The 27,584-nt window shown below is 41.9% G+C and overlaps 1 protein-coding gene across 1 annotated transcript in view; it reads right to left on the bottom strand.

Moving 5' to 3' along the window:
* Positions 1-4,738: 4,738 nt before the first annotated feature.
* The window catches only part of SAMD13 (sterile alpha motif domain containing 13), a 42,464-nt gene continuing 19,618 nt past the window's right edge, over positions 4,739-27,584 (bottom strand). Inside the window, exons 4-5 of the mRNA XM_030323642.1 lie at positions 21,881-21,992; positions 4,739-5,881 (exon numbers count right to left, since the gene is read on the bottom strand). Coding sequence (XP_030179502.1) covers positions 5,738-5,881; positions 21,881-21,992 — 256 coding nt within the window. The 3' untranslated portion in view covers positions 4,739-5,737. The remainder of the gene's footprint in view (positions 5,882-21,880; positions 21,993-27,584) is intronic.

Below are 27,584 nucleotides of genomic sequence, written 5' to 3'. Positions count from 1 at the left end.
GTCCTTGCTGCTTCACCTGACTCTTCTGGAAACTTAAGGCCTCTAAGCTCTGTGATCTCAGATGCTTAGACGATAGCATATTCTATCTTGTGGCATATGTTCCCTTATTTTGTTGTTTATAGGTCTGGCTTCCCCAGGCCATGGCCTGCTCCACAGCTACCAAAGGCATTCAGTATTATTTACACCTTAATTCACTGACCTCTTTCCCACCTCTGCTATGATAAAGGTAGTAGCTCTGCCCAGGCACCTCTTCTGTGGAAGTCCGGCACATTTTCCATTTGGAGATTGCCTGGCATCTCCAGCTTTCCGGATTTCTCCCTGAAGATAATGGTGGACAGGAAAACCCTGCACAACTGCGGTAAAGAGACATCAACCTAGCTATGTTCTTGTGGGTAGTCAAAGACTTCTCTTGCTTTTATTCACAGGGTCCTCCATTATTCTGCCCCAGGGCTAGGCAAGATGCAACTCTTTTCTTGAGGTTCGAAAAGATATAACACGGCCGCAGTCACCAAAGAATGAGATGTGATCGTTTTACTCTCTTTCTCTCTATGTAGAACGGCCACCACTGGCCAGCAATGGTACCCAAACCACTTAATTGCCTATGGAGCTACAGCATGAAGCTAACGAGCTGCTCATTACTGTACCCATTGCTCTCTCTTTCCTTCCTGTGGCTTGTTCCTGGTTTAGAAGCAGAATTAACAAGTTTTCTCATAAGAAGCATATCTGTCCTACAGCAGTCAGCTCTTTGAACATTTAACTTCATCTTCCAAATCATTACAAAAAACACTTAATGGCTCTGTGCCCAGGCCTGACCCCTGCAGATCCCATTTGCAATGACCGTCAAAGGCAGATGGATCACCACCAGTAAGTACTCTTTGCATTTGGCTTCCAAATATAGGAGTGGTTGGGCAACTGAGGGTCATTAGACTTTTCCAAATTAAATTCCTTCAAAGATCTATTTCTCTAATGCAACACAAGGACAGCATGTGCCCCTGACCGTGTATGCTAAGCTTAGAGAGACAAAATCCATGTTCTCATAGGGTACTTACTGAGGATAGAACGAGGAGACTGCCACCAACTGGTCTCTGAATATGAAGATTATTCAATAGTCACCATGCCCATTAAGTATCAAAAATGACTCTCAAAGCTGCTGCACATTCCAGCTCAGTGTGTGCCACCTTGTTTTCTTTTCAACCAAATCTACTTATAAGCTCTAGTTCCTGAATTAATTTACTCTGAGGAGGCTCTCTGTGTGTTCTTTGCTTTACATCAGGGGTCTAAATTTCATATACCTTGTAATGACAATGTAAAAGTGTGCAGTTGCTGGCTGCAAGGTATTAGGGAATTAAAAAGATTGTAATAAATTGGAGTTTTCAGGCTCACCTAGAAGACTGCAGATGTAGTTGTAAGAACACAAACATACTGCACTAGCCAAAGGACAACATGTCAGCTTAGATTCCACTGAAAAGAGACCAGTTTGTGACCTTGCCTTTAAATCAATTCATTATACGTCCTTTGTAGAGTCTGAACCCGAGGCTCAAATGCGGGGTGGTGAGGAGAGGTGGAGTGGCAATTATTTTTTTTTTAAATCCTTCATGATTCTGATATCCTGTCTGCCCCTCTGGTTGAGAATAATCAAATTCAACATCAAACAATTCTCACATAAAACATATTGGCATCAAGGCACTCTCATTCCCATTTACCCTCATGAAGTGCTTCCACACGTGTGTGTGTGTGTGTGTGTGTGTGTGTGTGTGTTTGCTCCTAGCTGCAGACCTGGATCACATTAACAGAAATCTGGTGTGATGGGAAAGGAATCAGCCGTTTCTGGTTTTACAGCTGTTTGGAGACAAAGGCTGCCTACCTGCTGAATTTCAAGTACTTCCAGCCTCTCCCTATGGCCTTGTTTTGATAACCCTTCCTTTCCGTGAATTGGGGGGTGGGGAGAAAGCACCCTCAGTTATTGCCAAGGCACTTAGGCCAGCCCGTTGTAGGCCTTTATTCTGGGTGTAAGAGAGGCAGACTAATTTCCTAATTTTGCCTGAAAGCTGTCAACAGAGGGCTAAGAAATGAATTGATTCTTTTCAGTTTGCTTTTCAATTAAGATATTTTCCTTTCCTTTTTTTTTTTTTTCTTCATGACAAGCATTTATAGAGCAGTCCAGGTCGAAAGCTTAGTTGAGTTAGGTTGGGGTTAGTGAACAAGGCGACTGTGATAAAAGCATCCAAAGACTGCATGGAGTGTAATCCCAAGTTCAAATCTAGAGAAAAATACAACTAAAGATACACTTTCATTTGCTCAAAGTATTCAACTGCCAGCTGACAGTGGTGATAGGACATTGTCCTTTAATATCCCTTTTCCCGTATTGATAGGATAATGGCACTTTTGAGTTTTAGTTGGGCCCATGGGCTCTAAGATTATCTCAAGCCTCTCTTCCAGCTTAGGTATGACACTGTGACTGAATTTTGGACAGCAAGATGGAAGAGGAAGTAGTATGTACAATTTCTTGGAAGTTCCTTAAAGGGAGAAGGTGTCTTCCTTTCCCTTTTCTTCTTCCTGCTGGTTGGAAGTCAAATGGTGATGGGGGGAGCTGAAGCAGCCATCTTGGGCCATGAAAGGATTTTGGGAATAAACAGCATGCATGATGGAACAAAAAGGTAGGAAGAATGTCTGACATCATAGAGGGCTGTATCATCTCTGGTCCCCCTGGCTGTACATTTAAATGAAGAGAAGACACAACCTTCTGTCTTGTTTACATTACCTGGCAATGTGGGGGTGAGAGTGGGGAGACAGTTTCCCCCCCCATTGGTATAATTTTATTTATTTATTTTAAATATGAAATGTATTGTCAAATTGGTTTCCATACAACACCCAGTGCTCATCCCAACAGGTACCCTCCTCAATACCCATCATCCACCCTTCCCTCCCTCCCACCACCCATCAAGCCTCAGTTTGTTCTCAGTTTTTGAGAGTCTCTTATGTTTTGGCTTCCTCCCTCTCTAGCCTCTTTTTTTTTCCTTCCCCTCCCCCATGGTCTTCTGTTAAGTTGCTCAGGATCCACATAAGAGTGAAAACATATGGTATCTGTCTTTCCCTGTATGACTTATTTCACTTAGCATTACACTCTCCAGTTCCATCCACGTTGCTACAAAGGGCCAAATTTCATTCTTTCTCATTACCATGTAGTATTCCATTGTGTATATGAACCACAATTTCTTTATCCATTCATCAGTTGATGGACAATGTAGGCTCTTTCCATAATTTGACTATTGAAAGTGCTGCTATAAACATTGGGGTACAAGTGCCCCTATGCATCAGCACTCCTGTATCCCTCGGGTAAATTCCTAGCAGTGCTATTGCTGGGTCATAGGGTAGATCTATTTTTAATTTTTTGAGGAACCTCCACACTGTTTTCCAGAGCGGCTGCACCAGTTTGCATTCCCACCAACAGTGCAAGAGGGTTCCCGTTTCTCCACATCCTCGCCAGCATCTACAGTCTCCTGATTTGTTCCTTTACGCCACTCTGACTGGCGTGAGGTGATATCTGAGTGTGGTTTTGATTTGTATTTCCCTGATGAGGAGCGACATTGAGCATCTTTTCATGTGCCTGTTGGCCATCTGGATGTCTTCTTTATTAAAGTGTCTGTTGATGTCTTCTGCCCATTTCTTCAGTAGATTATTTGTTTTTCGGGTGTGGAGTTTGGTGAGCTCTTTATAGATTTTGGATACTAGCCCTTTGTCCGATATGAGACAGTTTTTTTTTTTATTACTCACAGCCAAATCTTTTCTAGACTCATACATAAGGTGTCAGGTGGATACACAGAAGCATGGCTGGGACATTTGCATGCTATCCCTTTGAGGCAGAGAGGGTTCAAACGTCATTACTATTTCACTTGTGGGAAACTCCTGCAGGGAGGTTAATTCAGTTCTTCATCCCAACTTCTATCTATTGGATCCCATGTTCCTTCCTTCCCACCTGGGTCTCCAGCAGGTGCACCTCTCACTTTTTATCACTACCACTCCTCATAATACTTAACTAAGTTCTGCCTTTTAGTTTTACATGCTTTGTAGACTGTGAGAATGTGGGGATGGAAAATGTCTCTTTTGCAGCCCCTTCTCCCACTTATGCAAAACAAAGCATAATTTAAATTTCAGACACTCCATAAACTCCATAACAATTAATTTGGAAGGCATTTTGAACCCCACCCATTATACCACTTCCCGTGTTTTTGTTTTTGTTTTTTTTTCACTCTCATCTTCAGACTTTCTGGTCTTTACAGAAATCATCTTTGCAGGGGACTGAATTATAACACTATCTAAAATAGTGGCCCTCAACTTGAGGAGGGGGAAGACAGAACTTCAGGGAGTCCATCAACTCTGCCAAGTTTTATATGTGGGAATATGAGCTTTGGTCTGGAGGGAAAGTACATGGCTTTCATCCAAATTTCCAGAAAATCATGACCCTCAGTGGCCTACAGAAAAAAAAAAAAAACTTTGGCTAAAATGACATCTAAAATTGGTTGTTGGATGGGGATAAGAGAAGGAACAAGGCCTATTTGGACAATGTAGTTCATAAAGAAGGTAAACCCACAAACAAATCTAAATGTTTTATATATCCAAAGTTGTTTTTTTTTCTTTTTAGGCTTAACTTTCTTTCCATGGTTTTAAGGAATGACCTTAATCCTTGATCCCAACTGAAGAGGCAACCAAACAGAAAAGATCAAACATACACTGGGAATAAACCGAAGCAATGCTTTATTGTGACCACAAAGCACCAGTTCAACAAGGCATTGACACACAGAGATTTGAACCAATGTCTCTTTGAACAGAGATGTAGCAAGCCCACTTTTTCAAGTTCTTAAAAACAAGTACTCAAACCAAGAATCCAACAGAGCATCAGAGCAATTAAAAAAATATTACACCATCATGAAGGAATATATATAAAAATATTCTGTACTAGTAACAAGGCTTTTTGATCTATAACTCTTGGCAAATTCCTTCAGAAACAAATTCGTATAAATACAAACCATAAAGTGAAAAAATGTTTTCTTCTTCGGAAACAAAGAGCCAATTTGAAAGTAAATCTATGCAGAAAATACCGTTACCCCCTATGAAAGAAGCTGAAGATGGAGGGACATCCCGAAGACACAACAGAGTTTCTCTTTTTCAGAGGTTCTGCTCCTGTAGGGGCCATGACGCACGATCGTCTCAAACATCGCAGTATATCCCAGTGAAACCTTAATAAGGTCAAGTGGAGGACCCTCTATAAAAAAGGGTGTCGGCAATTCCATCCAAATAACACAAGCTCTAAGGAGCAGAGGAATTCAAGGGAGACAGCAATCTTTCTTTTCTCCCCTTCCCCCAAGTGTTCTTGTTTTTAATCTCCCTACATCTGTAACCAAAAGATCATTCAATTCAATCCTTTTTCAAGGATTCTGGGAAAGCAATTTGAGAAGAAAATCCCTTTGGTGGGGAGGGGTGTCTAATTGTGTCAAAGATCACTCAATTTGACAAGATCCACCAGGAAAACCATCCTGTCTATAAGTTATCCTTGCTCCTCCTGGCTGAATTCAGGTCAGCTGATGGATTGCCTAGTCTATCCAATAGGATAACGTTTCATTTGACTGAAATTCTTTACATATACACATGTATGTATTCTGTTTACAAAGTTTCATCACATGAAACTAAATTATGTCATTATGTATTTTTTGAGGTCTAAGACCCCAACTTGACTGTACTATGAAGAGTGGTTCTTTAAATGCTTTGTCTGCAGAGGTTTAACATGATACTCGTAGATTTTCAGAGCAGGCCCCAGTTTTAACTGAAGTCCTGTCAACACGTCATTTCTTGTCATCAATAGCAGGGATTTTCCATCAATTTCCTACAATGGAAGCAAAGGATGAAAGCAACATGTAAGTCCAAATCCAAAGTTCAAAAGAAAAGACGTATTGATTGTCTCCAACCCAAAAACATTACTTTTTTATTTATGCCAAATGGAAAAAATGGACTCCTCTATTTTTATGTTCCATCTTCCACTTTTATTTTTGGATTAAATGCAATCCATAGCTGATCTGGTTGTCAAGACCACATTGCTAAAGTTGCATCTTAAAAAAATGATGGCGGACTTGGTATCTATACTTGGTAGGGATCAAAGATATTGTTTCTGAAAGAGATAATGACACTTTCCTTTTATAAAATATATTAAAGTTTATGCGGAATTTCTGTGTACTTAATTTCCTAAAACAACTATAAATTAGGACGGGCAGGGATTATCATAATTTTACAGGCAAACACAAGGAGCAAGGTGTGAAGATCAAGAAGTTAGGCAAAGGTAACAGGATTTGAACTCATCTGCCTACAGCCAAAGCCAATGTTTTTTCCATAACTCCTTTCTGTTTCGCTTGACACTTGCAAGTAAATATGTGTGGTATAGGTGAACCAATGGGGCCACAGAGTCCTAGGTTTTCTGGAATCTTGTTACTCACAACAATGGACAATGGAAAAATGATACACTTTCGGTGAACTTCTTTCCTGTCCTTTAAAAGAAGAACAATCCTGCCTCAACCCGAAAATCAACCTCTCGTGTTGCAGGTCCTACCATACTTCCTCTCAGTGGATCCTCAAGATCCCAAATAAGGTAGTGAGGGACAGGGCTCTGCCCCTGTTCTCTCGGAGTCCACTTCCCACACCCTTTAGGTACCCAACCAGAGTGCCCTGGAGACCACAAAGCTTGGAGGTGAAATACAAACAGGTTTCCCATCAAAGACATGAGGATCCCAAATACAGAAAATGGTTTGGAACTTTTGGAAAGAGATCACTGAGAAGGATGCTGAATGCCACCTTATTTTTGTTACTTTTTATTGTGGGGACAAGTGAGCTGGCTCTTAGGGGACCTGGACCCAAGAGATGGACCAACTGTGCATGTTAGGTAAGCCCTGACATGTCTGTACCCACCTCTCCCACTGATGGACAGACAAGGGGACATGGTGTATAACTGTAACTCTACAAAACTGTGACTCCTTCCTACACTGATCCCTAGAACTCCAAATTCCCTTGTGTTTTGCCAGACTGTGAAGAACATGTGCTTTGTACATCTCTGTGTGTGGAGAAACAGCACTGGGCTAGTGGGCTGACAAAACACTCACTTTGTGACCGGTAAATCCCTTCCTCCTCTGTCTCCTTGGTTGGCAACATGGGGATTTGGGGTTTCTGACAGGATTCCATGAGATACTATTCTCGCAAATGCTTCCTGAGCTATAAGTTATACAATCGCTTGTCATTACTCCTCAACAGACCCATGGTCCTCATGTCATTTGTCAACCACCTACCATGAACCAGAGCAGAAGGACAAGGAATTACTTATAACCGCTCTGTGGTGTTTTTGAACTCTGAAAATCTTTATTTTGCCGATTACTAGAAAAAAAAGATCTCACATTAATTTGTGAGAGACAACTAGTCAAAAACATGGTGCATAAAGCAGTTAGTTGACAGGGCAAGAGTGAAAAATTAGATGAGGACATGGGAATGGACGCTAACCCTCAAGTATTTTCTTCTCCTTAAGCAGCTAGCAAGCCCAAAGACCGCCCCTCAGTAAAACCCGTAAGCATAAGAGTTTGCAGAAGAGCTTTTGACATGCGGAAACCACAGTAGCAGTTCTGAAGGCTCTGTGAGGTCACAGGAATCTGAATCACAGGTTCCTTCAAAGCTCGCAGTCTATCTTAGATTGATGGAGATGAACACTGATTCACTTGGAATGCTGTATAAACCAGCAAAGCCCTTCCTGCTCTCCAACTTTCCTTTGTTGTTAAATGACAACAAAGTATGAGCAAATGCTCATACTTAACTTTGTACATGTTTTAAACAGGCCTCAGGAAGAGATGACACTGCTTTCATTTCTACACAACAAGAAAACTTCCTCGACTAACTGAAAGTGAATTTTTTTTTTTTTATCTTTGCTGGCAAAAAACTCCTTCTACAACTCAGCATTTCTGTCAGAAGCCAAGTATGTCTGTGAAAGATGCTGAAATTTGGATTTTATTTAAGACAAAATAGAAAATCAAGTTTCATGCTCCAATTTGATTTTCCCTTTGTTCAGTAGCCACACTGAAGTTCACCTCACACTAGCAACGGTAAAAGAAAGCTCCATCTGGCAATCCTCATTTTAAAAATTTGAAATGAATCTAACTCATACATACAACAAAACCTTCCTCTTAAGCCATGACTACAGCAGCTCAAATGAACGGCAGTGGAACACAACATAATGGGAACGTGAGCTTCCAGGTCAAGCAAACTGTTGTCCAAACCCTGTCTCCACAACTTATTGTGTGACCTTTGGTAAAGTAAAGGACTTGTCTTCCCTGAACCCCGGTTTCCTCACTTGTAAAATGGAAATAAGCCCCTGAAGGATTCTAGAGATTAGAAATAAATCATTCATGGAAGGCACCTAGCACAGTGCCTGACATATGGGAGATTTTCAATGACTACCAAGTGGAAATGCAAAGGCTTTGAGAGAAACAGGATGTGTTCCAATTCCAAATCCATCTACTGCTTCCTTTCTGGAAGCGTGCTCCCTGCCTGAATGCTACCCGTTGCCAGAGGGATGCAGGCATATTCCTGTTCAACTTCAGAAAATTCGGTAAGATTAAAAAAGCTCAAAGACTACATCAAAAATTTTGTCTCATAAAAACTGCAAACACAGAAAAGTTCCTTGATTAAGGAAGCAAATCATTTGTTACATAACTTCTATAAAAGACTGGGATGCAAATGAAATCCGAATTTTGCCAGTCAGCATGGTGTACTAGAATGAGCATGAGATTGGAAACTGGAAGACAGAGTTTCTGATGCAGACTCCACCAGTAATTTTCCACAAGCAACCACTCCTCTATACCCCAGTTTGTTTATTAGTATAAATGAAGGGGTTGGAGTGTGACCAGATCCAGTTAAATAAATAAACATTAAAAAACATCCCATGATTTTGCATATACATCATGATTAAAGTCAAAACAAAGAGATAATTCACATTTTGGGATCCTGTTTACATTCCTGTGTTAAGGGATAATCATTTGTCACTTTCAGTGAAGCTTTGTACATTGCTTCTGTCTTCCTGAAAGAGTAACCAAGTACCTGTTGGGCAATAATATTCATGCAAAAAAAAAAATGTCTGCATCCTTAAGAAGCTCGAGCAAGTACTCTTGCATGGAAGTAAGGCTTAGAGATGATCGGTGTAAATTTCCAATGAGGGCAAGACCCTTGATCTAAAAATAAATGAGTAGGCTCCTTAGATGTTACAGCTCAGTAGATAAGCATGTGTTTTAGAGTAAGACATTATTTTATTGCTTATTAGGTGGGGCTGGGCAAGTTAATCTCTCTAAGCCTCATTTCCTTATCTATATGATGGAGGGAAAGTAGCTACTGTATTTCACTGCTGAAAGGATTACTGCAATAACATACATGAAGCAGAATGCCTGATACCTACAGAGTACTCAATAAATGCTAGCTATTAAAAAAAGTATATAAAAAAATCTTAACCCATTTACTGTTCACTCTTTCTCTCTGCGAACACTAATCTACACCTTGGTAGCTTTTTCAGTTGAGCCTAATTGTGATATGGTCCGTTGGAAATGTATGGGAAGAAAGATGAGGTGGGAAGAGAAAAGAGAAAGAGGCTAGGAAGAGAAAAAGAGTGGCCGTCAAGCAAGAGGCAAACCGGTTAATAGCAAGGAAGGACAAGGAATAAGTCAAAGAGAAGTCAATGGGCTTTATGATGGTGAGACCCTGCAACTAACTCAGAAAGCCATATTTGTGGTGGTGGTCTCCACCCCCTATACGGTGGAGAGGAAATGAAAGCTCAGTTTAGACCAGAAGACCGGCTAGAAGCCAAACTCTGCCGCTTCCTAGTTTCTTGCATTAACATCTGGCCCATTATTTCTTTCCTCTGTGAAATGAGAGGTTTGCACTAAGCTGGTTTCTGTCCATTCTGCTTTAACACACTCTCAGATTCCAACTCTGTCTTTGATACGCATCAGACTCACCAGCCTTATAGGAAAGTCTCCCTGTGAAAGAACAAAGCACAGACTCCTTACCAATGATGTGGAGGAATCTGATGAAATAGGTTTTCTTTTTCCACTTCAGTCTTCCCCCTCACATTTTCTAGAACTTTCTTTGTAACAACTCTCTTGCCATTCACTATCTGGCTACAAGTGGTGACCAGTCTGAAGTTTCCCATTCCACTGCTTACAAAGGGTAAAAATGTTTCAGAGGAAGGGGGACTTGTTCTGGAGCCCAGGGATACAAACGTGGAAAATCCTGTATCCAGTATGGGGATCACATCAAAGAAGGAGGAGCGGAATCTTCTGGCCCTACCCATATGACCAGTGGAAAAATAGTCCCATGAGAAGTGGTCTTTGTCTTCAAAGACATTTTGAAAGCCACAGTGTGGCCTCTCAAACCATGGTTCCTCTTTCAAACAGTTTTTGTCCCTGCTGAAGTCCCCTTTATCTTCCATTTTGATGCGGTTTCCTCTGGGCTTGTCATAGTTGTTGCGTTTCTTGGCATCAGACAAGACCGCATAGGCTTCTGCTACTTGTTTGAATTTCTCTTCAGCTTCCTCCCTGTTTTTTGGGTTCTTGTCTGGATGTACCTGAAGAGCTAACTGGTGGTAAGCCTTCTTAATATCAGACGGGGAAGCATTTTGAGGCACTCCTAGTACTTTGTAGTAATTCACCATGTTTCTTTAAAAGACCTTTCCTTTCTAAGATACAGAGTTTGTTTTCAGAAGGATTTCCATATAATTTTGGAAAGGAATATGGTGAACTACTCAAGTCTACACCAAGACCGTTTGAATCTCATCACATGGTTGTTGGGACAAACTCTCCTCTGGGGAAGAAATTCCTCTTTGGTGTCCTCTACAATTCCACCCTCTCCATCGGCCCTGATCCTGCAGCTCAATGTGGGGGAGTGACTATGAGCTCAACATTATCAGCCGATGACTCCCAGCTGATGCTGTGCTTGCCTTGCATTCCTATTGGTGGAAAATTTGAGATGGATAATATACATATTAGGAAGACTTCACCTAGTTTAAGAAACCAACACTGAGCAGCTTGTCTACAGGAAAAACAAAACAAAACAAAAAACTGTTTATGTGGCTCAGAAAGAAGTCTACCTTATTTGTTAAAGTAATAGAACCAAAATGGGTCTTGACCTTAAATCAGACACAAAATCCATTTTGGCTCATTGTGAGGGCTCATGCCTTCAGTGACTTAATGGGTATCTCTGTGTTATTTAATATTTGCTGCTGGCACAAAGTGGGTGATAAAGGGGCTCTATTACAAAAAAAAATCTTGTACACATTTCTGATGAAGGAAAAAGAATGAAACTCACTTCATCAACTGAGGAAACTGGGTTACAGAGATGTCTGCCTGGATTTAAAACAAAACAAAACAAAACCCAGAATAGATACAAGGAACAGAATTAGAAATGAAGGCTTCCCATGTATGGTCAGATAAGGCTTCTTCACTTCAGCTATCTTTTAAAGTTAGCCTTTTTGAAACTTATCTCTGGACTTAAAAACAAAACTAAGTAGCAGCATCACAACAGGAAATGCTTTAAAAAATGACTTCGAGGCTCAAGTGTAGCAAGGCCTGTTGGTGGCTCTTTTTTCCAGGACACAAAACTACACATTTCTCAAGATTTCCTTGCAATGTGGTATGACCATGTGACCACGTTCTGGCCAATGACAGATGAAACAATGATGTGTTTCTATGTGCACCTGGCCCATAAAACCGCCTACGTGTGCCCCTCCTTGCACCTTACCTTTATGCCAACTGGATGTCAATGCCTGGATGATCCTGATCTTGCTGAAGATGACAGAGCCTCCATCAACCTGGGTTCTTGAATTATAGTGAAGGACAACACTCCCAAGACCACCTTGGACTATTTACATGAATAAGAAACAAACTTCTACTCGGGGTGCCTGGGTGGCTCAGTTGGTTAAGCCTCCGACTTTGCCTCAGGTCATGACCTTGAGGTTTGTGGGTTCAGGCCCCACATTGGGTTCTGGGCTGACAGCTCAGTGCCTGGAGCCTGCTTCAGATCCTATGTCTCCCTCTCTCTCTCTGCTCCTCCCCTACTCATGTGCGTATACGTGCGTGAGCTCTCTGTCTCTCAAAAAAATGAATAAACATTCAAAAAATTTTTTTAAAGAAACAAAATTCTATAATTATGCCATGACACATGTTTTCATCTACTTGGGACAGCAGTTAGTAGAATACACCATTTCTACAACTTCACCTTTACTTCTAGAACTTTCTATAATGTCACTAACCAGAAGACTACAAAATCCTGCAACACTTAAAAATCTAAAATTCTATCTCTCACTCCTCACTCTCATTACACCCACTTTCACATTTCAAATCCACTTTTTCCAAGGTTATGAGTCTCCTTCAGGCTCTTTCTTTGTATCAAGTCTGCACCCCCCGGTTGGCACTGGGAACCATTCTTTTATATGCCCTCTCAAACTGCTCTCTTAGGCTATTAGCCATCCACTGTGCCCATGCCACAAGCACCCCATCCAGGAGCAGTGTAGCAATCCAGCTTCTCTGACTCCTATACCTGGTGCAGCTGGGGAAAAAAAATCAAGACGCTGTGAAGATGAAACATTAGACGTGGGCACTGTGCCGGTCTCAGCTGGGTCAGTAAAAGTCCTCAACAGTTCTGGGTATCCTCAATCAGATCTCTCTCCCATTCCCCATGGTGGTCGCTCTTAACGGTCACTGCTTTCCTCTAGTTCCTTACTAAACCTCTCCCCATCCTGTCCACTCCAAGCACAGGAGCTTGCCTCTTGTTTAGCAAAGGAAATAGAGACTGTCAGGAACTCCCTTACTGTCCCTGGGGACAAGGGCCATCTTAGCTGGATCGGTGTACATCCTCACCTATGTCCCTGGAGCACAGGAAGGATAGAGGAAGAACAGGAAGGACAGGGGAAGATATCCCTGTCTTGCTCAGAATTAATCCCTTCATATTCTTTTTAAAACAACAAAATAAAATATCTGAATATTTTATCGACCAAACTGAATGAAGTGAACCATGTATATTATGGCCGACATTATATCTTATTATGGTAAAATATATATAACAGCAAGTAGGCCATTTTAATGAACTGTTTTTAAGTGTACAATTTAGTGGCATGAATGTATTTACAATGTAGTGAGATCATCGCCACCATCTATTTTCTAAACTCTTCCATCACCCCAAACAGAAGCTCTATTAAGCAGTAACTCCCCCTGCCCCCAGTCCTTAATAGCCTCTAAGTTGCTTTGTGTCTCTATGAATAATTTGCCTGTCTTAGATATTTCATATAAATGGAATCATATAATATTTAATTGGTTTACTTCACTTAGGAGAGTGTTGTCAAGGTTCATCCATATTGTGGCATGTGCCAGAACTTCATTCCTTTTTATGGCTGAATAATATTCTGTTGTATGTATATACCACATTTTGTTTATCCATTCATCTGTTCATAGACACCTGGGTGGTTTCCACCTTTTGGTTGTTGTGAATAATACTGCAGTGAATATTTGTGTACAAGTATCTATTTGAGTCCCTCTTTTCAATTCTTTGTGGGGAATTATTGAGCCATATGGTAATTCTATGCTTAACTTTTTGAAAAACTACCAAACTTTTCTACAGCAGCCGCATCATTTTATATTCCCACCAGCAATACATGAGGGTTCCAATTTCTCCTATCCTTGCCTTTCCATACTCTTTGATCTCATCCTTTTCCTTATCCTCAGGGAGTTTGCTTTATTTAACTGTCCTCAATTTCATTGAATTTTAACCTGTGTAATTCTTTTGGCTACTTTCCTGCATGTAAATAAGTTTGAGTGTCTCCTCTCTTTGAAAAGAGCTCTCATGTCTATATACTGCCACCACCCCTACCCCCACCTACTGGTTCTCCCTCCACTTGCCTATTTCCTGTTCATTCCTCAGCTTGGAGGAAAGGGTCCTCCACCTCAATAGTCACCAATACTCCCCCACCCCCAACTCCACTGAAACCCCACCATCATTCGCAGACTCCACTGGGGCTTCACCTTTTTGAGGAATTTGACCTTGTCAATCATTTCATTTTTCTTAAAACTTCCTCCTTCATTGGTTTCTGTACAACCCCTCATTACTGGTTCTCTCCTCACCTCCCTGACTTCTTTCTCAGTTGCTTTTCATAGTTGCCTTTTTTGTCCCAACAATTAAAAACCTTGGTGTTCCCCAGGGTGCTGACCTTGACCTTTTTCTCCCCCCGCCCCCCTTCTATATGCCTCTCTCATTCTCATCCTTCTTATGACTGTTGATGACCTCATATCTCTGCCCCTAGGTCTTACTCTTCCCTTGAACCATCTGCTAGATATGTCCACCTGGAGGTACTACAGGCCTTCAGATTTAATGTGTCCCAATCTGTGCTCATTTTAGCCCTTTTACAACTTACCTCCCACAAACATCCTAGTTAATGGCACCACTTTACAACCCACCCAATCTGGAAACTTGGCAGTCACCCAAGTCCCGTTCTTTGCCATCTGTGGGCAGTGAGCTCGGTCTTGGGTTACAGCAGAGAACAGAGATGGGACAAATCTTCATCCTCTATTGCCAATGATCCACTAAATTCTTCTGGCCATCTTCCCATATTTTCGAAGCCATCTTTTCCTTTCCCCAGTGGAATTATTACAGCCAGCTTTCCCACCTTCTATCTAGTTGTCCTCCAAGCCACATTCCACATTGCCACCAGACTGATCTTTCAAAAACACAAATCTCATCCTGGCACTTGCTTCCCACTTAATATCTTTCCATGGTTTCCCAGTGCCTTTCAGGTGAAGTCTTCCGTCTGCCAGGCAAACCAGACTGTCTGTACCCTGGACCCCTGTTTATCTTTCAGGCTTATCCCTTGATGTTCCCTGCTCCACACCTCTAACTACAAGGTACTTGGAATTCTCAAGATAAATCATACTTTTCTCGTGTCCTCATGCCTTTGTATTTGATCTTCCCCTGCCAGGAATATTCTGTGCTTCCTTCAAATGGTTCCCACACCTACAATCATTTCAGGTGGTTTGTTAAAGTAAAATAATACTTGTAATGATGAGCACTAATTACTTCAACAGTTTTATATTTATTTTAATAAGCCTTATAAAAAGCTACAATAACTATTGAAACAACTGAACAAGTGAATGAGACAAAGAAGCACCATGAATGTACCTGGCTAGGTGATAATGTCTTATAACTGGTCTCATTTCAAATAAATGACTTAAACAACCATTTGGGATTTTGGGTTTATAGAAATATATTCTATTTCAATAAAAAATTCAAATGGTTTCTTCCTTATCAGTTTTGCTTTCAATTCTCTTGACTATTTTCTTATTGTTAGCATCATCCACTGACTTTTTAACTATTTCCCAAATATTCGTGGACTGGAAGGACACAGCGGCAGAATCTGAATTGCCACTTCCTCTGTTGATTATGTTATAAAATATTTTAAGCATTTCAGGAGCCTCCAACTGTAAAAAAATACCAGGTGTCAAAGCACCTTAAATATTTTCAGTAGTTGGTATTATAAAATGCTTAAAAAGTAATAAAAGTGATCTCTAATTTGTGGGGACTTAACTAATCTAACTCAGAGCTGAATGTACCATGGAGCTAGTGAAGCTTAACTTTTGCCTTAGTAATTGTGTATTCATATTTCCTGATTTTTCTCCACAAGGAGGGCTCTTAAAATTGTAAAAAGCTTCCCAAAACCTAGATTGGTCCTGGGTCTAGTTAGAAATATCCACCAGAATCACTACAGTTGAAATCCATCTGGCAATGACTTCAGCCACTATGCTCAGAGTTGCTCTGACTGGTCTCCCTACTTGACTGCTCCATTTGGAAATAATGTTATTTGGCAATTTGTAGCAGTGAGAATTTGTATTCATATTTGTTAAGTCAGTGGCTTCAGAAAGTTAGCAAATAGCCATCTGAAAAGAAATGCATTCCAAATGAATGGTTTAAACAACCAGTTGGGCATTTCAGAGTAAAATACTGCTCTTAGTCATGTGGTTTGGGGACAGTGAGGAGATAATAGAGTAAAATTAATTTGTCACCATGAATTGCATATTACATTGTTATGATACTCTGAGGAAAAAAAAATCTCAGTGATACATATTGTTCTAGAAACAGAATCACCGATGTTACTCACTTGTAAGCTTGAGGAACCTGAACAATGTGAATTATAGGACACCGATTGAGTGGCAGACTGCTGTCTTCCAACTCCTTCATATATAATGTGACTATGTGAGTCAGACAGACAAAGACACGGAGGTGTAGTGACTACATGACGAGCGGCAGAGCTGGCTGTGACCCACATTAGGGTCCAGTCTGAGTGGTGATGAACCGGACTGCCAGAATTCCTTAAATGGCAACTAAAAGCACTCTCAATAGAAATGGCTTCATACCGGAGAATGGTGCTCATTTAGCCTTCAGAGTCTGACAGAGTAAACCTTATCCTAAATGTTCTGTGAGGGAAGCGGAGATGCTTTTGAGTAAGATTAGTCAGAGGGTTCTCTTAAAAACGAATGCTAGGAAAGTAAAGTCCTTTTACTTCATAAGTACCTTTGACTCTTGAAAACCAGGCAACTTGTATCTAAGGGCAAGTGCCATATCATCTAGTCACCCAAATTCAACACTGTATACCCAATATCTCAAGTGGTTTTGTGCTCTGTGCTGTGCATTGAAAGCATACTTCATCAAGGCCAGTTCTAAACTAATACCTGACTATTAGCGCAGCAGCTTGAGCAATATTCTGCTTGTTTGCATCAACATTCACTTTATAGAAACCTGTGTCCTAGAAAGGGCAGACTCTTCAGGATCCTCCAGTGATCAATATCAATCAGGAGAAAAGAAACTTAGAGTCATGACTCTAACTAACATTCTTCACCACAGCATGAGAGACCTGTCTGCCAGAAGACACCTGGGAAAATAGGCACCACACCGCGGTGTCCATAGGAAAGAGAGCACTGATAGAGTTGTCATCACTGTGTCCTCCACTAAGGACTCCCACTGCCTCCTGTTCTTACAGGTCAGTGAACCCTCTGGAACACTATGTTAATGGGGCCAGGGGACCAAGGAAGAGTGAGTGATATCACTGGTCTTAAAGGGGACTGACCAGAACAGTAAACAACCTGAAACACACATACGCTATTGACACTGGGTCATCCTGGGTGGGGCAAGGGGCCAGGCAGGGGCTTAGACCTTCCTTCCGGACAGTTCTTTTGGCTTACAGTTGTGGCTTACGCAGAAGGGTCAAAACAATTTTACAGAAGAAAACTTGATAGAGATCACTGTACCAGAAGGAAACTTAATGGAAACCATTGTCATGTGGCAGTGCAATGTGTCTGCACAGGGAAAAGGCAGTCATGCAAAAATCACCAGCTTAACCAGATGCTTCATACCCCAGGAACATGGGACACCATTTCTGCCCTTTGGACAAACCTTACTCAATGGCCTGACATCTTCCAAGGAGGCATGCTACTAGAAAGCCACATCTGTGTCTGGTTGCTACAGCAACAGAATATCCAGTATGGTACTGTGAGGCCATATCACGAAGATGGATATCTGAAAGTCAGCCCAGCTGAAGGTGGACATGTCTGGCATCAATGTCACTATTTTAGCCAGCGCTAAGTTCTGATCACAGTTCTGGAGGCTGGGAGTGCTCACAGTGCCAGCATGGGCAGGTTCTTGGTGAGGTCCTCTTCCTGGCTGCCAGGTGGTATCCTCTTGCTGTACCCTCACATGGCAGAGAGAGACAAGCGAGCTTTCTGGTATCTTCTTTCCAGGGCACTCATCCCATCACGAGGGCCCTATGCTCATGACCTCATCTAAATCTGATTATTTCCCAAAGCCCTCCTAATACCATCAGATTGGGAGTTAGGGTTTCAACATACGAGTTTTGGGAGGGGCACAGACATTCAGTCCATAACAGTCAGCCATGAAACTAAGCTCCCCACATTATTGACAACTGTACTATCCTTTCCAGACTTGCTCTTTCCAAAGTGGTTTAGAGGGTACTCTCCAGTCCTGTCCTGCTACTGTCCAATGGCAGAAAAGCTTTCCCCCAGGAGATTTCACACTGTGGCGCTTCTTATTGTTTATTAGCTGCTGAGACCTGGAAGATGTACCTGGAAGGGACCTGTGTTGGAGCTGGGGGTGGTCTCAGTCTTCCCATCTAGGATGAACTTGGAGAGTGACTGCTGACTTTTGAGGTTCACTGCAGGAAGATCCTTGGAGGTGAAACATGAATCCTTCTTCTTCTTTTTATTTTTAATTTTTTAATGCTTATTTATTTTTGAGAGAGAGAGAGAGAGTCCAAGTGGCGGAGGGGCAGAGAGAGAGGGAGACACAGAATCCAAAGCAGGCTCCATGCTCTGAGTTGTCAGCACAGAGCCTGATGCAGGGCTTCAACCCATGAACTATGAGATCATGACCTGAGTCAAAGTCAGACGCTCAACCTACTGAGCCACCCAGGTGCCTCAACATGAATCCTTCTGAGGCATGATGCTGGAAGAGGCAGGCTAACATAGTAAAGGATCCTGATCCTCAGTTCTCATGGAAATCACAGCAGCTACTTGTCTTATCAGTGGGGCCTGACCAGTGATTCCCTCCTTTCCCTTCTTCTACCTCCTTTAATGACAGGAGGGAAGATGACAATAATTACACGCAGGAGGAAGACGGGGATTACTTCCAGAGAATAATTCAAGGCAGACTCTTTCCAACCACCCTTCCATGAGAATGAAGGAACTCGAGCTTCTAGACCATTTCTCAGGCTCCTGAGTTGGGTTCAGCACAGTAGCAAGATGATGCCCTTTCCCCCTTGAAGGACTTCTGAATGAAATGCTTTGGGAGAATTTGTTCCCTTTTGCCTCCCAGTGTTGCTGGTACCACAGTGATGTCATCCTTGGGAGAAAGGGCCTGCTCCTGGGCCAAACTCAGAGCTGGCCAGCTCCATTCTCAGGTCCTGCACAGAATCTGGAAGGCCCAAAGGACACCCCCCTCTGCCCCCAGTCTGGGACATCTGCCTCCGAGGAGTCTGAGTAAAAGTGCAATCTGAAAAACACTTTTGGGCAGCTGGGAATTTGGCCAAGAGACCTTTTAGCTAAGTCCTTTTTTTGGTTAACCTTTCACAATATTGTTTAAATTTAATTTTAGAAGGGAGTTATTCAACTGTAATGACACAAATGGATATCACTCCATTAAAACCGAAAATAAAATATGTTCCAGCCGATCAGCCTTCGCTTTTCAACCTGAGCTATTCTCCCCCACAATTTTATTATAAAAATTTTCAAACATGAAGTTGTAAGAACTTATATAGTGAAAACCCTTATGACCATCACCGAGATTCTACAATTAACATTTTCTATACTTGCTTTATCATGTCTGTCCATCTACTCATTCCTCTCTCCAACTGTCAATACATATTTGATGCATTTCAAAGTAAGTTGCATAAATCAGTAGATTTCTCTAAATATTTCAGCTTGCATATTCCAAATTGTTTAATTTTTTTATAGTTCTTTTGATTTTGAAGTAAAAGGTAGATGCTATGTAACACACAAATCTGAAACATCATAAGCCTGTGCATATGCAGTGCATCTACTGATGCGTATACGTATAATCCAAACCCTCATCAAGACACGAAATGCTATCATCACCCAGAAAGTTCCTTTGTGCCGCTTTCTAAGTCATTCTCCACTCCCACCTATCCAGAGGCAACCACTGTTTTAATTCTTGCTATCAATGATGCATTTTCCTGTTCTCAATCTTTATCTAAATGGAATTGTGACGGTCTGAATGTTTGTGTGTCTCCCAAATCATATGTTGAAATCTCATCTCCAGGGGGTAGTAAAGGTAATTGGTAATAGTGTTAGGACGTAGGGCCCTTGAGATGTGATTATAAGGATTAGTGTCCTCACAAAACGAGCCCCAGAGAGCTCTCTCATCCCTTCCTCCATCCAAGGACACAGCTAAACGACAGCTGGCTAGGAAGAGGGCCCTCATTAGACACCCCGTCTGCAGTCTCCTTGATCTTGGAATCCCCAACCTCTAGAACCATGGGAAATGAATGTTTGTTGTTTATGCCACCAGTTTCTAGTATTTTCGTTATAGCATCCCAAATGGACTAAGATAGGCACTCTTCAGTATGAACTCCTGTGTGAGGGTTCTCTTACTCAGTGTGATCCTTTGAGACTCATCCAAACTGCTCTACATTAGTAGTAGTTAGTCTGTGTTAGTGGGTGGTATTCCGTTGTGTGACTATACTACATTCTCCCACTGATGGACAGTTAGGCTTCCAGGTTGGGACAGTTATGAATAAAGCTACTGAGAACAGTTTTGTACAAATCTCTTATGCACATATGCTTTCATTTCCCTTGTGTAAATTCTCAGGAATGAAACTGCTGGATCATGGGGTAGATGTCTGAGTATTTCACACCGCCAACAACACTGTAGGAGAATGTGTTTGTTCTACATCCTCATGAACATTTAAATTTATTGATCTTTCTAATTTTAGCTATTCTGATGAGTGTGAAGTGATTTAAGCAGCTATTTTGGCAAACTTTCCAAATTAATGACAACAACAAATAGACACACATACAAACACACACACACACACACACACACACACACACGCACACATATATACATATGTAGAGAGAAAGGAGGGAGGGAGGCGGAGAGAGAAAGAGACAGAGATTAAGAGAGAAAGAGGGAGAGACAGAGATCAGGTTTGAAAAAAATATTGAAGGAGATTTAGAGATTTATATATTAATATATTAGAAAGGTTTACCTACCCAAACCCAGTGTAGAGAATAAGAGATGGCTAAACAGATATGGAAAAAGCAGCCAGACACATTCTTCAACTTATAATTCTATCAATTATATTACAATACTTAAAAAGTAAATTTAATGCTTAGAAAACTGCATCCGTCACTGATTGGGAGATAGGATCTCTGTTTCCCTGCAGGGCTGGTCTGGTGTAGACCAAACATGCCCCCTCAATTTGCTTCCTCATGGTCAAGGCCCTTTGAGCATCATCCCTACAGAGCTGGCACAGCCTTAAAAATGGAGTCCGAAATCATGCAGACAATGGAGAGGGGCCCTGCTTCTCTTTCCCTCTTTCCAATACCAGCCCTGGACCTGAGAGAAGAGAATTAACAATCTGGGGGCAAAAACATTGCGCAGGGCCTACCCCAGGCCCTGTGCATACACAGTCCTTTAATCTTTACACCACTACCCTATTGAGTGAGGCATTGATGGCCGCATGTTGTGGACATGAAAGCAAGACTCAGAGATACAGTAACTTGCCCAAGGTCACGCAGAGTTTAACTCTAAATCTGTACTCTTTCCCCTCTACCTTGCTAAGCACCCAGAAAGCAAACTGGAGGGGGCTTACTAGCTCAGTTGGTGCTGAGGCCAGTAGTACATGGTGCTGCATGTCTCTAGTCAGATCCATCCCTCATTTTCCTTTCTTTTGTGTCTTCTCCTTTCCAGGGTGTCTGTGTTGAAGGGAGGGCTGTCCCATCTTTCAGAAGATGCAGATGTAAATGAGCTTTAGCTCTCCTTGCTTCAGCTGTGACTATGTCCCAGGGCTTGGGGCTTCCTCTGGCAGGAAGGAATCATTAGCTTGTCACTTTCCTTCTGCCCTTCCCCACCCTCCTCAGTATCTTAGGGTCTGGTATGATCAGTGTGTGATGTGGAGGACACGCACAGACTCACAGATCCCTCGCTGCTCACTGGTCCTCTCCCCCCTCATTCCCTGTGCCCACTGTGGGGAACAGGTAACCGTGTTCATTTGTGTCTCTCTAGACCAACTTACCTGCTCCTGAAAAGCACTAGCTTGCTCCTCAAATCCCGCTGTTCGGAAATAGTTGACGACATCCATCACAGCCCAGTCTGCAGGGTCTGGTGGCCTCCCATTCTCCATGGAACTGCAAAACACAAATCCGAACATTTGTCATGGCAGAACATGCAAGAGTGTGTGACCGGGCTCACTTACTCAGACTCCCAGGGGCGGGCCCCAGCCAGCTTGCTAGAACCATGGCCCTCTCTTCCCTCAGAGGCCCAGATCTCAGTTTACCTCTCTCAGGACCATAATCATTCTTGTGTTTCTTGGGTTCAGGAGATCATTACTCTTGGCTCAGTCATTGCTTTCCTGATAAACCATTAGACCCTTCATGAGTGGTTCCATGATTTCTGGCAACTCACAGAATTATATTTATACTCCCGGATTACACACACCAGGTCCTGTACAGGATGGCCCCACATACCTGTCTTTTCCCATCTCCTACCACCTTCCCCATTCCCATCCCCACACACCCTCTCTGCAGCTGTGAAACTGCAGGGCTAAAGCCATTCCCCAATATGCTGTTCCCTTCACAGCTCTGTGCCCTTCACATGCTTTTCCAGCCGCTTACAATGCCCCCTCATTTGTCTCTACTTGACAAAATCTGCCATTCCTACCTGGTTCCACCTAGTTCCCATGCTACCTCCTCTGTGAGGCATTTTCTGGCTCCCCCAGGAAACTGTTTTAGTTATAATCTCCTATGCACTTGAGAACTCCATTCAAACTCCATTGTGGTACTTTCCACACTGGATTATACTCTCTGCTTACTGGACAGTCTCTCCCATCAGAGTGGGAGATGAGGGCTAGGAATATACATCTGGGCCTGAATCATTTTAGTATTCTTAGTGTCAAGCATGTATTAGGAACTCAACCAATGTGCAAATGACTAAACAATGATCTAGTCAATGTCAATGCCTAGACAATGATCAAGGATCTGAGAGGGTCTATGGGTAACCTGCCTCAGTGGATTTAGAAAGGAGGGATAGGAAAAGTAGAATCGCAAGAACCAGCTATTACTGTGACTTTGCCTCATTTCTGTTTTAGGAGTATTTGTCTGGATTTCTCTACATCTCATTCAAAGTGATTCTCCCTCTAATCGCATTGTTTCCCTGCTTAAAATCCATCAAAAGCTTTCCATTGCCTTTGAGATAAATTTCAAATAGCTTAACTTGGCTTGGGAGATCCTCAGGACAAAGCTCCTGCCAGCTCTCCAACTAGGAATATACTAATGAGCAAACAGACATGGTCCTTACTCTCGTGGACCCACAGTTCTGTGGGGGTAGACACTGATCAGTAATCATACAACTAAATGCACAGCTAGCTGTATGCTATGGAGGACAGGTACACTGTGCTATGACAGTTTAAAGGGCAAGAAGATACTTTCCTGTGGAAGTTTCTTTTGAGGTAAGGTCTAGAAAGCAGCCAGAAGTTAACTGTATGAAGTCAGGTGAAGATTATTTCAGGCTCTTTCATAGGAATATATACAGTCAGCGGAGCTATGCAGATCTTGGAGGCCACATTAAGGATTCTGGATTTTTGTCTACGAGCAATGGGACTTGGTAAATGGTCTGATATAAAGAGGGTGACCAGATCAGATTCACATTTTGAAAAAGAGAATTGGAGAGGAGCCAGAGGGGAAGAAGGGGGTGCCAGTGAGAGGTGGTCTACTGGAGTCATCCAAGCAAAGTCATGGTGATCCAGACTAGAGTGGTGGCTATGGACAGGAGAGGAAGCGTGTGGATGTGAAAGATTTTTAACCAAGAAAATCAGCATGACTTAGTTGTGGACTAGACATAGAGAATGAAGGATATGGAAGTGTCATGGAACTGGAAGGACAGTGGTAACTTCTCTTAGATGCCACTGCTAGGTTCAGTTGGACACACTGAATTTTGAGTACCATCTATATACAAGCAGAGACTGAATGTGGGATATGTGTCTGGTGGTCAAAGCAGATGAGTGGGCAAGAAGTATACATTTGGGAGACAGAAGCATTTAGAGAGTAACTGAAAACTTGGGAGAGGTGAGAAGAAAACTGGGCCTAGAACTAACAACATGTAGCACAAGTTGAAAGCATTCATGTTACTTTTAATGGAAATGAAATTGCGCAGACTTTGGGGATTCCTGAAAACATTCAGATATTCATAAGACAAGCTGTACATCTTCCTCATCCCTAGCATAATGGTTTGCCCATAGTAGGAACTTAAAATATTTGATTAAAAAACCAAAATTCTGTCTTAAGAAAAGACAGCCCTTAATCAATGGCACACATGATCAATGATTTATCAACACAACACTTGATTTAAAAAACATTTAGAGACAATGCTTACTAGTTAGTAGTGTTTTCCCTTTAGGGCTTAGAGATTGTGAATCTATAAACACTGCATGCCCATGGACACATGCACTCATATACATGCATGCTCACTACGTGCACACACACACACACACACACACACACCTTCCTACCATTTAACAGGCAATATACACAGAGAAAAAGCTACTTCAACCTAACCTTGGCAAACATTAACTATGTATTTTAAAGTCAAAGCTAAATGTTTTTTTAAAACATTGTCCGTATGCTGGGATTTTCCATCATCCCATTAATGTACACAATCACGAGCTGACAGTGGGCACTCCCTTTAAGGTACCATTTTTCTACCCTCTCGTGCTTAAGGTGGGTTTGAAGAATGTTTAGAAAGGAGTTCATTTTCCAACAAATCTTTTAAGTTTTCTAACGAGCTCACTTCTAGCAGTGAGCAGAAAGTCCCATCAGATATACTTTTTTTTTTTAATTTTTTTTTCAACTTTTATTTATTTTTGGGACAGAGAGAGACAGAGCATGAACAGGGGAGGGGCAGAGAGAGAGGGAGACACAGAATCGGAAACAGGCTCCAGGCTCCGAGCCATCAGCCCAGAGCCTGACGCGGGGCTCGAACTCACGGACCGCGAGATCGTGACCTGGCTGAAGTCGGACGCTTAACCGACTGCGCCACCCAGGCGCCCCCCATCAGATATACTTTTAAGTGCACCAGAAAACATCTGAATTCACTCTCCCCGTGGCTGACTTCAATTAACTGCCTTTCCTCATAAAGAATAGTTATCTAATTGTAATAAAAAAGTATGCTACGTTGTCATGTTAGGATGGGAGGCTTTCCTGATTCTTATTCTTCTGGGATATGACATCATCACTTCCATAAATGTGAAATATTCCTGAGTACTAGCAATGCAGCAGAGAACAAAGACTTTACAACACTGTGTGTGGGTAGCGTACCACGAAGAAGAGGAGCCATGGAGAACCGGCGTGCTTTCATATTTAGGGCAAGGGGATCCACACAGAAGAAACAAGCAGCATGAAACCAATCAGTGCATTTGGTGATTGATCCACCCTCAGTTTAGGCCTAGTAGCAAAAAGCCCCCAAATAACTTAGAAGAAAAATCACAGTGTTAGACTACTCACATCCCAAGAGGACAACCTGTCTATCTGCATCTCTTCAGCTCTCCTGCATCTGGCATAGGTCTGAGGCGCACAGCTGATGCAGAGCAAAACGTTTGTGGACTAAGAACCAGAGAGTACATAGAGTCTGTAATACACTTTTTATACATTTCCTATTAACGGCCTCCCAGCTCCTTATCAACTGGCTACTGTAATAACCTGTTTTTAGGAAACTAAGGCTTAGAAAGGTTAAGAAACTCACCCCAAACCACAGAGTAGATAAATCAGGAATGGATTCCATATATATTTCTTCCAAATCTGTGCTTTTCTGCTCTCCTTAACTCACTGATGCAACAAAGATTTACTAAAAGCCTACTGACTTCTCAGTCCTAGATGCAAGGTTACAAGGATAGGAATACATAGTCCCTGCCCTCAAGAGCTAGCAATCTGATGAGGGAAGCAGACATGTAAACAGCTAACTCTAAGTAACACTAGAATTGACAGGTGGGGTGCCTAGGTGGCTCAGTCAGTTAAACACCTGACTCTTGATTTTGGCTCAGGTCATGATCTCATGGTTCATGAGACAGAGCCTGCATCTGGCTCTGCACTGACAGCACAAAGCCTGCTTGAAATTCTCTCTCTCCCTCTCTTTCTGCTCCTCTCCTACTCCTCTCTTCTCTCTCAAAATAGAATAAATACACTTAAAAAAAGAGAGAGAGAGGTAAACAAGTGCTATTGAAGGCACACGTGCTGGAGGGCCCAGAAAGTTCTGCCTGACTAGGACACCTTAAGATTTTCAATGGCAATTTTGAAAGGCATCTATTGCTCCAGACACATCCTAAGTTAGGCCTTGAGAGAGGATGGCTTGCAAAGGCAGGCACATGCAGGCACATTTTGTCACTTCAAGGTTGTTTATGGTAGAGTATGATGGATAATTTTGCTGGGCCCTTCCAGTGTTTTTGGCAACAGTTTTAAGAAGAAAACTGGAGATGATCAAGGGCAACATGAAAGTGGGGACTGGGGGACCCGAAGTGCCAAGGCCACATGAAATTATGACTACATTTCAGACAATGGATTTAAGGGTCACCTCTTCCCACTAGGAAAGCCATACATCTCCTAAAGGACTGCTCTTTGTGGCCAAACTAAGACACTTTGTTCCCTTTTAAATGGACCATTCTCTCCAAATCTTTTCTTATAACTTGTGCATGTCAAATTCCAGAAGGAATTTAAATGGCGCTGTTTAAAACACCTCCCAGATGGTGGTCCCCATTGTGGCTGCTAATTTTGTGCTGATGAAATGAGATGGCAGATACAAAAGTTCCATTATCCATTTGATATTTATTATTCACTATCATCATAGCAAAATGTTTCTTAAAATATAATGTATAAAGATGACAAATTCAGGAATATTTTTCCAGGCATGGGATACTTAAAAAAATATATATTTATTTTAACTTATTACAAAAAACTAGCAAGAAATGAAGGATAGAATTTTCTTTTTTTTTTTTTTTTATAAATTTTTTTTTTCAACGTTTATTTATTTTTGGGACAGAGAGAGACAGAGCATGAACGGGGGAGGGGCAGAGAGAGAGGGAGACACAGAATCGGAAACAGGCTCCAGGCTCTGAGCCATCAGCCCAGAGCCTGACGCGGGGCTCGAACTCACGGACCGCGAGATCGTGACCTGGCTGAAGTCGGACGCTTAACCGACTGCGCCACCCAGGCGCCCCAAGGATAGAATTTTCTACAATCCCATCACTTAATCAAATCATTTAACACAGTCACCATTTAGTCCTTGTGTATATGGGTTAAGTACATCATACGTATATTGATAAAAATTATATCATGCGCGGATAATTCACACTGGGAAGCAATTATACCTTAATTAAACAATCACCTCACTTTTAAAGAGATCTAGAGACACAATCATTGGGACAGAAATGCAATACATAACAAATCTGGCACATACATGCAGATGGAGACCTTATTATAAGCGTTTTTCATGTTGGCACATTATAATTTTAAGTGCTGGCAGCATAAGTCTCCATTTCTCCTTTACACATTAGTGAGGGCAGGTGGAAAATAGCTGAATCCCTTTCTCAGAATCTAGCATGTGTGTATTTTATAGTACTCATGATATTCTCGATTCTGAGGGTTGGTCAGACCAAAAGGAAACTGTGCATAAATATAATCCATATGAGATTTCAAAACCCCATTATACTCATTAATTGCATTTCTGCTTTAAAG

The sequence above is a fragment of the Lynx canadensis genome, chromosome C1, assembly GCF_007474595.2.
Source record: "Lynx canadensis isolate LIC74 chromosome C1, mLynCan4.pri.v2, whole genome shotgun sequence".
Classification (NCBI taxonomy): domain Eukaryota; kingdom Metazoa; phylum Chordata; class Mammalia; order Carnivora; family Felidae; genus Lynx; species Lynx canadensis.
This window is presented reverse-complemented; position numbering and strand designations above follow the sequence as displayed.